The sequence below is a fragment of the Saccopteryx bilineata genome, chromosome 3 (assembly GCF_036850765.1).
Source record: "Saccopteryx bilineata isolate mSacBil1 chromosome 3, mSacBil1_pri_phased_curated, whole genome shotgun sequence".
NCBI classification, from domain to species: domain Eukaryota; kingdom Metazoa; phylum Chordata; class Mammalia; order Chiroptera; family Emballonuridae; genus Saccopteryx; species Saccopteryx bilineata.
In genome coordinates, this window is record NC_089492.1 from 17,591,506 (window position 1) to 17,605,449 (window position 13,944).

The following is a 13,944-nucleotide window of genomic DNA, read 5'->3' on the forward strand; positions in this document are numbered from 1 at the left end:
CAGGGGGATTGCGGATGGCAGATTGCCTGCCCGCCATTGTGAGGGGCCATTTTTGTTATATGTTTGTCAGAGAAGCGGTTGCCCCCTGCCTGTTTGCTTACCCCCCCGTGTTGTGAGACTTTATTAAATGGCAATGGCTCAACGCCTTCTGACTCTGCAGTTTCTCTACCGTCTGCCCGAATCCAGTGTGGACCCGCCTGGCCTCGGCAACCAGCACTGCACCTAAAGGCATCTGTATTCTCACATGCAGAGGAAACTAAGTTTGCAAACTACACTTTCATCAGGATTTACCCGCTCGGGAATTCCACTGTCCACCACATGACCCTCTGTTTCCTGTGGGCTCAAAGCACTCCCAGCACCTGGAGTTACAGCACAGGTTCAGAAGTAGAAAGAACACTCATGTTGGGGCGCCGTCGTTAGGCCCTCTTACAGCACCAACAGGTCCCAGGCCAGGCAAGGTGAAAGCCTCCTACCTGTGCGACAGGCATGCCTCTCTGACATCCTCAGGTGGAATCCTGGTTCTTGGGCTTCCTGCCAACAAACCCTTAGGGATGATGCCAGTTTGGGATTTTTAAGCCACCCGCCACCCCTAGGCTAAGGGTTAGCGGCATGAACCGTGGAGAATCAGCTGTGTTCCTTGCCAGGATTCGCCCCAACCCCATGCATCCTCGGGCGCAGAAGAACAAGTTTTAACAGCACCCTGTGCAGTGGCTCTCTGGCCCAGGCAATGAACCATAGCTCACTGGTGGCTCGGCTGTCCTCACTAAATGGGTGGCCAAGGAGGCCTGAAAACAAGCTCAGAAGCTCATACCACAATTCCCGCCGCCTGCAGCTTCCCACGCCATCCCTGCCAGGTGCTTAACCTCTTCTAATTGAAGGGGAAAATCTCAATCACTGGTCTCTAAGTGCGGAACGAAACCCACCTCAGGGCATCTTGGGAAATGTAGTCCCTGCGGCCTCCAGCGGTACCCGGGTTCGCTCAAGAGACGCGCCCTCAGGAAGAATTTCTCTGTGTGGGCCAACTGAAATCAGAGGTGCAATCCGAGGGTGCAGGGGAGGGTGCGCCCCGCGGAGGATTCGGGGTGATTTAGCGGGTCAGAGCGAAGAGAGGGAACTACACTGCCCAGGCGGCCCTGCGCGGAGCTGGGAGCCGGCAGCCTGTCTTTGCGTGACCGCGGCAGGTTGGTCCTGAAACAGATGAGCGCAGAATATTTAGGCGAAAGCGCGAGGAGGGGGTGGGGGGAGCGCGGGGCAGGCGGAGTACCTCGGCCAAGAAAATTATGCATGCGTTAGGGAAGCTCTGAGAGAATGGCTGTGGAAGGTAAGGGACGCTTGGGCATTTGAAGCTCCCTCTGAACCCGCGCACCCCAATACACACATCCCGGGTGAATCTTGGGGATCGTGGGGAGGAGAGGAAAGGGGGTGGTGGCGAGCGGGCCCTTTCCCCCTACACCTCTGGGCGCTCACCTGAGCCACGGAAGGCCAGTGGGCGCTTTATTCAGTTGCTTTGGAAAGACACGTAGGTGCGCAGGACTTCAGGGTTGGAGACGAAGAGTGACCCTGATGTGAAACGATGTGCTGGAAATGGGGGGAAAGCGGGAGAGACAGGCAGGAGGTCCTGACCCCGAGGTGCCCTTTCGCTGCCCCCTCCCGCTGCGGCCGGCTGGCTGGGTGATCAGCGGGGTGGCCACCGGGCTGGGGATGCTCGCTTTGCCCCCCACACGTTGGAGAGGACCCTGGGCAGGTGCGTCATTGGGAAGCATGGACTGCGATCGGGTCGAGGGCCCCTCGTCGTGTGCAGCCTGCAGGGGCGGCAGCAGATGTACCCAGAGAGTGGAGGGGCCCTTACACCTGTCTCTTTATACAAGCCTCCCGAGATTGCAAAGTATACAGAAACGAAATGGAATCAGCTAGGGATAAAAAGGACAACCAACCTATTCGATTTGGGTGAATTCATTTCTTTGAAGACCCCCCCTGCCTCTTTCCTAGTATAATTCTGAACTTTGGCTTTGCAATTTTGGCTCAACATTCCTGCCGCCTTTGAACTTCCTGGTTGAAAGCGGTGAGGAATCCCGCGTTTTCATTTCAGATTCTCTTAGCTCGGAACACAGGCTTTCTTGTTGAGGGTAGTTTCTGGGGAGAAAAACTATGTGAACCAGACATGGACCTGTCAGAGTGATGAAATGAAATGATCCTGGGACGAAAGGGCGCCTAGTTCACCTACAGAATCATGGTTCCTGAGTGTGGCTCAGGTCAGAGGGGAAGGGGTGGGCGAGTAGGAAAAGGAGGGCATGCTTGCCAGTTGCATCAGGCTTCGTGCCAAGGGGAAATGAGCCTGTTCCTTGCAGGCTGGAGGCAAGAAGGAACCATAAGGGCTGACTTGCTTCCCCGGCCCCAGGTGAGAGAAACTTAGCTAATTTGACTCTTGCTCTTTATAATTACTTCACCTGGAGCAGCAGCAGCCTGGCTCCTTGTCGTCAGCTTCCGTTGATGCAGGAAACCACTGCCTTTGGGCTCTCTCAGGTTCAGAGATGCCTGCTGGTCCCTTCTAGTGATCTAGCTATCCATATCTAATATATTTATTTTTATATTTGGTTTTTGAATTATATATAACACATATGCCTTTGAAAAGAACCAACACACAGCTGAAGGAGTTTTTGAAATTTTCTGTGCAAATGTCATAGAATCTGGCCTTTTGCATATTACAGTTGAAGGAAAGACAAGACTTCAGATTAAAAAGAAATCTCATCCTGAGCTTGAGGCCAATAGTGAATGATTTATGGATAGCCCTCTGTCTCACTCCTCAGATGACATTATTACTTCTCCCCTCCCCCCACTTTTCTGAGTCCCCAATGAGGGGAACTACCGCTGCTTTTCCACCCACAGTGTCATTGGAAACAGTTCCCTGCTCACGGGAAGGACTATAGAATTAGTCATCTTTCTTGTTTGATGGGTTATACCTTAAAAAGAGAAGGGCTTTAGAAGGAAATACACATGGATAACTTATAAGGGAAGTGAGTATAGCGACTTATTTGGTTAACATGGCTGTCTAGTAAATAGGAGATCCTGAATTTGAACCAGGAGGAGGTCTCCACTTGAAGAATGAAGGAAGTTTCAACTTTGGCTGCAAATACGAGTCCGTTCTCCGGTGTTTGCAAAGGCAGATTTCTCTGTCTGGACTGGGTCCTTCCTAACGACTTTTATTTATTTATTTATTTATTTATTTATATTTTTCTGAAATTACAAGTGGGGGGGGCAGTCAGACTCCGGCATGCTCCCAACCAGGGCTCTGCCTGGCATGCCCACCAGGGGGCAGTGCTCTGCCCATCTGGGGCATTGCCCCACTGCAATTCTAGCACCTGACTCGGAGATCATGGAGCCTTCCTCACTGCTCGGGCCAACTTTGCTCCAGTGGAGCCTTGGCTAAGGGAGGGAAAAGGAGAGAGAGAGAGGAAGGAGAGGGGGAAGGGTGGAGAAGTATATGGGTGCTTCTTCTGTGTGCCCTGACCGGGAATCGAACTGGAACTTCCACATGCCAGGCCAATGCTATACTGCTGAGCCAACTGGCCAGAGCCCTGGCTTCTCTTATTTGGTCCTTTGAGGCTCAGAGAAAACTTCACTTCCTCTGTGAACCTGTCCCAGCCCTCCCTTCCAGCACCCTTCCCGCACTCTTGTCTATGGGAGGTATCTTCTGGACTGAACATCCCTACCTAGCACTTATGCCGTGTCTATCTTAATTAACTCTTATCATACTTAGTTCTCTCTCTTTCTCACTAGACTCTAAGACTGTAACCCCTGGAGGGTTGGAACCATGCACTCTTTGTCTTTTTATTCTCAGCACAATACCTGACCCATGATGGGTACTCAATAAATGCTGTGGGAATGCATGAGAAATAAATTTGTGGATCTTTTGTAAATGACTCCAGAGAGTGTGGGACTTTCTTAGGAGTCTAAATGCTATAACATAATGTTTATGAGAGATTCGAAGGTAGGGGTCACTTTAAAGCATATGCCTCTCTCTGTAGCCTTTTGTCTTGATAATCTTTTAGCGCAGTGGTTCTCATCTGCAGGGGCGTTGTCCTGCTAAGGTGTGTTTGAGAAATCTAGGGACTGCTGCTGGGATCTGCCATGGGTATTTTGTACCCATGAGCCAGGGGTGTTAACTGCCCCGGAGGGCGTGGTCATCTTGTACAGAGTTCCCAGCCCAAGACCAAGTAATAACCAGTTCCCAAGCTCATCGAGTAACACTGATTCAGAGAAAAAGAAATTTTGCCGAAGGACCTGGAATAGACACTGTAATATATGTTACTTAAAATTTGAAATTTAATTTCTGCACGTGGAAGAAAAATGGATGTATTACTATTTACTTTCCAGAAAAGGTGTGAAGATCAGATGAAGGAAAGACTTACATGAGAGTGCCTGGAACATACTGTATTTCCCCATGTATAAGAGGCACTTGTTTTGGAAAATTTTGGGGTCTAAAAACTGGGTGCATCTTATACAGTGGTTGTAGATTTTTTAACTTGAATTTCCCACTGTTTTGCTTTTATTTTTGCTCTCATTGTTGAAGACAGAGATTCGTCATCAGACACAGATGAGGACAAGCTAATGGATGGGAGTTTTGACAGTGAGGAGTTGTATGAATTTTCTGATGAATAAAACTTGAGTTCAATAACTTTATGTAATATTTTTTCAAAATTTGGCCCCCCAAATTAAGGTGCATATACATGGGGAAATACGGTAGATCCTCAGTAAATGTTATCTGTACTCACTCCCATTCTTCCTTAAAAGAAAGACAAAAAACTATTTGGCACATGTTTTGTATCCTAGATTTTCACTTCTTCACGCCAGTCCTTCTAATTAGTAACCAATCAGAAGGGGTTTGTGATATGTAACCTGTTGTTTAAAGTAAACTTGAACTTGTAAAAGTGTTAAGAACAAGCAGGGAGCTCATTCATTTTGCTGAACCTGTAGCCTTGAGTTTAAGGTGAAAAACTTGTACATTGTTTGATGGCTACCCTGCTTGTGTTTTTTTCCATGACTTTGATGACAGCATCTGTTTCTGGGCCCTAGCCTGACCAATGTCTTGTACTTGTGACAGCTGGGCACCTCCGAGTTGTGCCATCCAGCCACAGGACATTTGACGGTCTGCGTTCAGATTGGGATTATACTGGCATCCATTGTCTTTAGAAGGAACCAACAACATTGTATTGTAATAAATTACCCCACATAGTTGGGGAGCTAGAACCACTGGAGAGGAGATGGCACACAGGACCCACAGGGCAATCCACTTTCCATGGATAGGCTGTGTAGACAGACGGCTATATCCACTGAGGCGTTCTTTAATAACAAACATGGGTTGCAGTATTATACAGGGAGAGAAAAAAGAACTGGACTCATCAGGGACTGTGTTGTATTCATCTCTTTATTCCAAGACTGGTGCTTGGCACTTGGAGGACTGCAGTTAATTGTTTCTCGAAGGAAGTGTAATTCCCAAAGCAAGTCCCTGTCTGCAGCTGATCTCCTGGCTTCATCCTCAGAGCTGTGTAAGTAAAGTGGAGTGGATGAACATTTTACATCATGTTTCTATTGCAGATCTAGTAGAATATCCCCTCTTTTCTGGAAGGAAAATTATTTCTAATACTCAGCATCTTTCGCCACCCCCCGCAAAGATTTTAATTGGAAGGCTGTAGCTCAAAGTGACATCTGTGTTAGGGAATCTGAATTTTCCATTGTAAGTGAACACATTGGCTTATCAAATGGTCTCTGATAGGTCATTCTGTGCTCAGGTTCTACAGTTTTTGTTTTGTGAAAGAGTGGAAAATAAAACTGCCCATCACCAAAATATTGTTAGGATAAGTACTCTCAGTGGCTGGGGAAAGGGCAGACGAGATAGACTCTTGTAGCAAAGAGAAGCAATTGGAGTGATGGCTCTGTACCATGCTTGAATGCAGCGCTGAGTCACAGAGGGTCAAAATAGGAGAGGCCATCATCTTTATTACAAGGCTGCACGGGTTCCTTTTTCCTGGCTCTAGTTTAGCATTGTAATAAGTTTAGGTTCTGTACGCTCAGTGAGGAAGTGGGCTTGGTACTATTGTACCCGCCCAGGAGTGCCGACCTGCACCAGTGAGAGCAGAGGACATGGGCGCCCACAGCGGACAGGGGAACCTAGAGGAATGGAGGCCGGCCCGAACCACAAGTGCTTTGTTTCTTTTCACGGACTTGCGTGGAAATCATTGTCTCTTCCTCCTCTGTGGAAAGCTCGGGAGGGAGTGCAGAGAGACCAGAACTATCCTCGTGGATTTCCCTCGTGTGACACATGAAGCGAGGATGGAGATGGCTGTCTCGGTGCTAGTTCGCCTGCATTTTCTAACGACATCTCTTTGTATCTCTTTGTGGAGAACGTCATTCATTGGCACCTGTGCTTCTTGGTGGTGCTTTCTGAGGGCAGGCACTGTGGCTTAGGCCTGGCTGTGGTGGACCCTGCAGGAAGCTTGTTGAATGAATGAATGAATGAATGAATGAGGATTATGGGTGCTTCTGATTTCCACGAAGCCCCCTTTCGCCCCTAAGGAGAACCCCAGCGGTGTTCATCTACATAGTAGATATCGTCAGAGCAGTGGGACTGTGAACAAGTGTCCCTAACAGGTCCTTACTTGTGCAGTGTCATGGTGTTGCTCAGCTCACTGCTGTCCCATTTCACTCATCACCAACGGTCCTTTTTTCTGTCTTCCTGATGTTTGTTTCGTTCCCTAGCCCATGATAGCTGACCCACCACACCAGCAGCTTCTATTAGTCACTCTCTCAGGACATGAGAGTGGTGGGTAGAAGTCTATGATGGAAAATTCCGGCCAAGTGACTGAGAAGTGGGGCTCAGACCTGCTGTGGGGTGGTTCCTGCCGCTCCCCTCTTCCCCGGGACCTCACAGCCAGCTCTGACAGGGCTGCAGGCTGATCCTCCTGTTGCATCGCCAGGCCCAGCCCTTACGAATGCCTCTCAGCCCACTCCTTCCTCTTCGTCCGCCTCGCCTCACTCCTGTGCCGGAAGAGACCGGGCCGGTGCTCTTAGGAGGAGACTGTGTGGAACCTTCGCAGGTGTAGCCGTGGTCTGGAATGCTGAGTCACAGGAGGTGCTGTGGTGACCTGTCATAGGAGGGGCAGCCAGCGATCTGAAGTGGGTGCTTGAACTCTAGGGCGTGTCAGATGCGCATTTATATAATTAGGCGAAGTGGGGGAGGGGGGATCGCAAACTCTCTTCCCCTGGCATTCTGGCAGGGTTTGCATTTTCTGTCTCTCAGCAGTAAGAGTGCTTGCTGCCCGTGTGCCAGAAACCCTAGTAGATTTGGGGAAAATTTAATAAAGCAGAGAACTTAGCTTTCTCTGCCCCCCGCCCCCACTTCGATGAAGGAGACAGAGAAGCAGATTAGGCTGGATGATATAAGTGCTAAATAAAAGTCCAAGCGACATAACGTGGGAGGTCTGAGAACAAACGGAGCATTGAGTTCTGAGCTGAAGGGGGAAAGCCTAGTCAAGGGAGGCGCAGTGGAGTGAGCCTTTAGGAGGATATGGATGGAAGGGGAATGGGAAAGGGCATACAACAGACTGGTGTGTGTGGACTGTGTTCTGCAGAATGGATCCCCCCTGCCCGAGTTCTGGCTGTTTGGCCCTTTACGGGCAGGGATGTGAGTGAGGGTGCCCCTAAGTCATGTCTGGTGTAGGCCTTTTCCTACAGGCTCTGTTATCTGCTTGGCCAAACCTTCAGCGCTCCCCACAGCCCCGTGGGATCTGGCATAGGGTCCTTTGGTAAGGACAGGAGCAAGTAAGGAAGCTTCTCCTCTGTGAGTCAGGTGGATGCCTCCTCAGTTTTCTGAAGGGGCTGTCGCAGCTCTCCCAGCTCTGAGCCAGCTCTGGAGAGCGCACTGGGCTATATTTAGTCTGGTTTCTCTGACGTGTGGGTGCAAGAAGCCCTTGAACAGCCCTGTTCCCAGAGTGAGGAGCACGGCAGGGCGGCAGCTGTCGGTGACAGGGGCGGCCGCCTCCCTGCCTTCAGCAGCCTTTCTCCAAGGGCGCTGGGCCGGGGTGAGCCAGCTGGCAGGTCCAGTGCTTGTGCTCCTCGCTGCCCTTGCTGCTGTGCAAGGTGTTCAGTGGTGGTTGGCTCGGCCGCTCCCAAGTCTTCAGTGATTTGACAGATGTTTGTGGATGGGCCCCACGGTGTGAACCTCAGAGCTGCAGCTGACTTGCGGAGCTGGGGGTACAGTATGGGCTCAGGCCGGCTCACATTGCACTGTGTGTGTGTGCGTGTGTGAGAGAGAGAGAGAGAAGGAGGAAAAACTCACACATGCGCGCGCAAGGGGGGAGGTGCATGCCACTCACAACACTGTCTTTAAATGTACAGGCTCTGCAGCCAGACTGCTGGGGACCTGCTGCATGGGCCTGGGCAATTCCCTGAACAGCTTAGAGCCTCTGCTCATCTATCAAGTGGGAATATTAATGGTAATAGGCATAGGCATGTTGAGAGGGTTATATTAGCATCCCTAAAGCTCTTAGGACCCATTCTAGTAGTTTCTCTATAAACACTCAGTAAGTATTAGACAGGATGATGGTGATGATGCCATCTCTCCTTGTATTCCTGCCACACGTCAGGTATCTGTCACTTTTATGGCCCCATGGTAATGTAGTGTTTGGTATAAGAGAAGAGGCTCAATGAAGGGATGTGTGTTCTCAGAGTTAGGATAAAACCACAAAATGTGATTGGTAAAATATAAAGCATTCTCACTTCTAAACATATAATTTGATTTATTATCTGAATCTTGCAGTTATGAAGTAATAGAGGAAAGTTGAAAAGTGATTATAACATGAGTATATTCATGAAGGACTCATTGTTCAAACAATTTTTTTACCCTCTAAAAATTTACCTGCCGCTAACACAACTTTGTAGGCTGGGTTCTCTCTGATGGTCTGATAATCACTCAATCATACAATACCTTATGGTTGTAATATGATTGCCTAGAGAAATTTTATACCTTTCAAAAAAGGAAAAATTCCATGGACTGCCATGAACGTGTCGTTGGAAAACTGAAGTAATCATATAGCTGTAACTCAATTAGGATCTGATTGAATTAGACTAGAAAACAATTAAAGAAGAGAAAATTGACATAAGACTGGCTTGACAGGAGCAAAGAAAAAATATTAAGACTATCTAAGGATTAAAAGAAGTCATTGATGAAAACTGATACCCTGAAACATTTTAGAGGAAAAAAATGATCTTTATAAGTCAGCTATGAAAAATCAGGCGGGAAATGACAACTATTTTGTCCTGCTGACATAAAGCTTGTTGCAGAAGATACATAATTAATAAATAATTGATTTTTGTTAAGAATTAACACATTGTTACTTAAATTTGGTCAAATAGGAGATAATACAAAATCAGTTTCTCTTTTCAAGGCAAAGTATCATTCGATCTATTTTACTTTTAATTTTGAAACTTGAGTCCCTTTTCAAATATTCTCTATCTCTATTCTGTCTTAGTATTTAAAATTTTTTTTAATTTGGTTATTTAAGTATTTAATTTACATACTGTAAAATCCACCATTTGAGGTTGCTTTCTGACAAACATATGCAATGTATTTGGTTTTGTAACCACCAAATTAATCAAGTTCAATTTCTATACCCCCAAAAGTTTCCTTGTGCCCCTTCACTATACCCACAGTCCTTAACAGCATGCTTTGAGTTCTGTCCCTATACTTTTTCCTTTTCCAGCCTGTTACATAAATCATATCATATACTATGTTGCTGTTTGAGTCTGGCTTCTTTCACTGAGGGTAATGCATTTAAAATTCACCCACCTCATTGCTTGTATCAGTAGTTGAGTCCTCTCAATTACTGGATTTTAGTGGATTGAATGGATGTATTACAGTTTATGCATTCACCAAGTTCATTTGGATTGTTTCTAGTTCCTGGTAATTATGGTTTGTTTGTTTTTTTGTTTTTTTTTAATTCATTGAAAGGGGGGTAGGCAGAGATGGAACACCCACATGTGCCCCAACCGGGATCCACCCAGCAAGAGCAAGCCCACTAGGGGGTGATGCTCTGCTCATCTGGGGCCATGCTCACAACCAAACTCTTCTTAGCACCTGATGCAGAGGCCATGGAGCCATCCTCAGCGTGCAGGGCCAACATGCTTCAATCGAGCCATGGCTGCAGGAGGGAAAGAGAGAGAGAGAGGGAGAGAGAGAGAGAAACAAGAAGGGGAGTGGAGTGGTGGAGAAACAGATGGATGTTTCTTCTGTGTGCCCTGACCAGGAGTCCAACCTGGGACTTGCACATGCCAGGCCAATGCTCTACCACTGAGCCAACCGGCCAGCGCCCTTGGTAATTATGAACAAACTGCTATAAACAGTTGCCTACAGATTTTCATATGAACATATTTTTTCTCTTGTATAAATAACTAGGTATGGGATTTTTGAGTCATATACAGTGTTTTTTAACTTTATAAGAATGACCAGCCAGTCTTCTAGAGTTACTGTGCCTCACACATATTTTCCTCAATTGGGAATATTTTCTGTGTATTAATCACCTGCTGATGATGAGGACCTCAGGAATGAGAGAATGATGTTAATGGGGTCCATGCAGGCAGTTGGTTGGGATTGGAAGGGCGCCCCTTTCCAGAAGTGGGCTCCTGGAGCTGCATTACAGAAGAGCTGTCGGCACACACGCGGGTGTCCAGCTCAGACCTCAAGCTTGGGCATAAGCCTGGAAATGCCACTGGTTTTTGCATCAAGCAGAAAGCTGTTACACTCCCTTCTATAAGAAAAAAAAAAATTCACAATTTGTCATCAAGTCCTGGAGATTGATTTTTTGTTGTGGTGGTGGTGGAAAAAACAGATAAAGAAAGCAGCCCAGGTGAGGCTAGGGCTTGCCTTGGGAGAAAATTAGGCAAGACTGTGAAGACAGGAAGGGGAAAATGTGTTGGAGAGGCCACAGAAGGTGAGTTAGAGGGTGGAGGGGAACCTTACCAAGGAATTGGCCTTACCTGCCGAGGCAAGTTATGGACTTCACTTTGCGAAGCCCAACAAAAGGTTAGTTAACTCTGTTTCCGGTGTGACTTAAGTTCTGAGGGTGATGGGCACAGAGTGGTTTGGCGCTCTGTGCGCTTCTGACTTGGAATTCGGTGTTCCATCAGCTGTCCTTGTAAACAGCAGGAGGAGTGCTTGGTTCACACAAGACCACATTTTAGTCGGCCACAGATTGGGTCTAGGGCCTGTGTTGGGCAGATAAAATATATTATGCTCACTTTGTTAAAGATGGTGCTGCCCACGTGGAGGCTGTCGCCTAGGTGATATTAATGTGTGTTGGGGGCAGGCTGTGGGCAGGTAGGATCCTTGTAGCCTGGGGCTTGGTTTTGGGACTAAGCCTTTCCCACCCTTTTTGATGTGGGGTGGTGCAATCCCATCATGCCTCAGATAAGTGCTTTGTATTAGAGACTTCCTCTATTTTGTATATTGGATTAAAGGTTATGAATCTACACTATAAAGTGGGGGCAGAACAGAAGCTTGCTCTCTTAGTTCCTAAGATTAGCATTAGACAGGAGAGAGCAGAGAGAAGAGCAGAGAGAAGAGCAGAGAAAGGCCATGTGGAGGAGGCCAGGAGAAGCAGCCAAGATGGCAGAGTGTTGAGTGAGAAGCCAGTTAGTGCAGAGTTTGTGCAGGGAGAAGGAAGAAGATGGGGAACAGAATAAGGCTGGTGAGCTAGAAACCTTTGATTCTAGGAAACTCGGATAAGTCAGTAGCTTTGTGAGCACTGAATGTGAGTGGGTTTTGGAGCCCAGTGTGTGTTTTTACTTGCCTGCCGGGTGCAAGCTAGGATTAAAGATGGTGGCCCACCAGTTTTTGGCTCCGTTGTTTCTTTACCGACTGTCCTAATCCAATGCGAACCTGCATGGGCCAGGCGGCTGCTATGATGGTGGCCCTGGCCACTGGCTTTACAGCCTGATATCAGATTCTGCAGTTGCTTCTAAATGCAAAAGACAGACTTGGGAAGTATCATTTGGGTGCACACACACTAGAACAGGCATGGCCAACATGCGGCCCGCATAATGAGTTTATGCGGCCCGCAATTAAATTTTTAATATTCTCTGCTACTTTAAAATCTCAGCTACTTGGAAGCAGAAGCGTCTTTGATTATTGGAAACAGAGATATTTAAGAAGATAGTGATACACAGAAAAGAATTCTGCATGTGACTAATCTAGGGTTAAACTTCCAATAATTGGTCTAATGGATTTGCGATACTTCTTTATTTTTTAAAAAAATTCCATTATAAAGATTTACAAATTTTGTACTCATCTGTACTCGATATGAACTGTTTGACATTTAGTGGTGGTGTGAAACCCACATTCTTTTAGGAAGAGTTTGCCAGTGCGCACCCAGGGTCAAACAATTCGTTATTTTTGTGGTCAGTGTGCTGAATCAAGTGGCATTGTAGCACAGACAATAGCTGCAGTTGATAACTGAAAACGTGTCCAGGCTGTTTGTAACACAAATAATTGTTTTATTTGCAATATAACCCCTTCAAGCTCATTCTATTAATTAAATATTGTTTCAGTTGATTGCGATACAGTTTCGATATTTATATGGTATGTAATTATATTTTTATTAAAATATATTTTATTAAAATAATATTGTATATTAAAATTTTTTTCATTCACATTTATTCATAAACAAATTACGTAATAAAATTTTGTTTACTTAAACGAATCGTTTTTGTATTTAACATTTTTTTATTTTAATATTTTGTCCAGCCTGTGAAAAAAGTTTTCTTTCTAATCTGGCCCGGGGGCAAAAACTGTTGGCCATGCCTCCACTAGGATTTGAGGATTTCCCACTGCTCTGCAGAACCATGGGATAGAATATTTGAGTTTAGAATTGCTACAGAATTCCTAGATCGATGGTGTCTTAACTGTGTGCTGTTTGAGGTGGTAAAATGGGAGTTCAGGAAGGTGCATGTGTGTTATGTGTTGTTGGAAATGTGATGTTAGTCTCCCAGCTTCAGTGGATGTACTTCACAGCTGGTTGTATGGAGTTTCATTTTGCTCCCTGGATGACCATTGTTTATTGATAAAGGAGGGAGGAGGCCACAGCTCAGCAGAGGGCAGGCGCTTCTGGCCTGGGCTGAGTCATCCCTGCTCTCTCCTCCCAGCTCTGAGAGTAGCCTGGGGGGTGGGAGGGGCGGGACTCTCTTTTGTTTTGTTTTATTTTATTCCGTGTGCTCAGGGAAATGAACAATGACCATTTTTCATTACAAAGCTACAGTTAATTAATATTACAAACTGGTTCTTGCTGGCCATTATGCTATAAAATGTGGTTTTTAACTTTTTTGATTTTTTTTATTGAATTTATTAGTGTGACACTGATTAACATAACTATACAGGCCAGTCAGAGAAAGACCAAGTACCATATGATTTCACTCATGTGTGGAATCTGATGACCAAAATGAACTAACAAACAAAACAGGGACAGACTCAGACTCATACAGAGAGCAGGCTGACAACTGGGGGGGGGGGGGGAGTGAGGGAGAGTGGGATAGTGCAAAAAAGACCAAACTCTTCCTTTCTGTTTCTTTCCTGCTCTCCGGGAAAACTTAGCTTTTTCACATTGTGGTTGCTTAATAGACATTTTCTGCCTGGATAAACTGTAGGGTTGACATTTGGTGTTAAAATCATCTAGGAAACTTATGCAGCTATAGCATTTACTTCCTGTAGCTTAGAAGTGGAATGTTCTTCATTTTCCATTCCCAAGTATTTACTGAGAACCTAATGTGTGCCAGGCGCTACTGGAGTTTGATTTATGGTCCTGTAATGTGGTGAGGCAGCTTAGGAAAAGCAGGTGTGGAGACAGGTCTGTGTAGGTCAGATTTGCTCAGTGATAGGATTGTTCTTGATATCCACAG

The 13,944-nt window shown here is 46.4% G+C and overlaps 1 protein-coding gene across 5 annotated transcripts in view; it reads left to right on the plus strand.

Moving 5' to 3' along the window:
* Window positions 1-1,187: 1,187 nt before the first annotated feature.
* SAMD12 (sterile alpha motif domain containing 12) overlaps window positions 1,188-13,944 on the plus strand; it is a 392,266-nt gene continuing 379,509 nt past the window's right edge. For 4 of the 5 annotated variants that reach the window (XM_066265772.1, XM_066265774.1, XM_066265771.1 and 1 more), the window contains exon 1: window positions 1,188-1,321. In XM_066265772.1, coding sequence (XP_066121869.1) covers window positions 1,309-1,321 — 13 coding nt within the window. In that variant the 5' untranslated portion in view covers window positions 1,188-1,308. Of the gene's footprint in view, window positions 1,322-7,065; window positions 7,130-13,944 lie in introns of those variants that run through there. The other variant, XM_066265773.1, reaches the window with a different exon arrangement.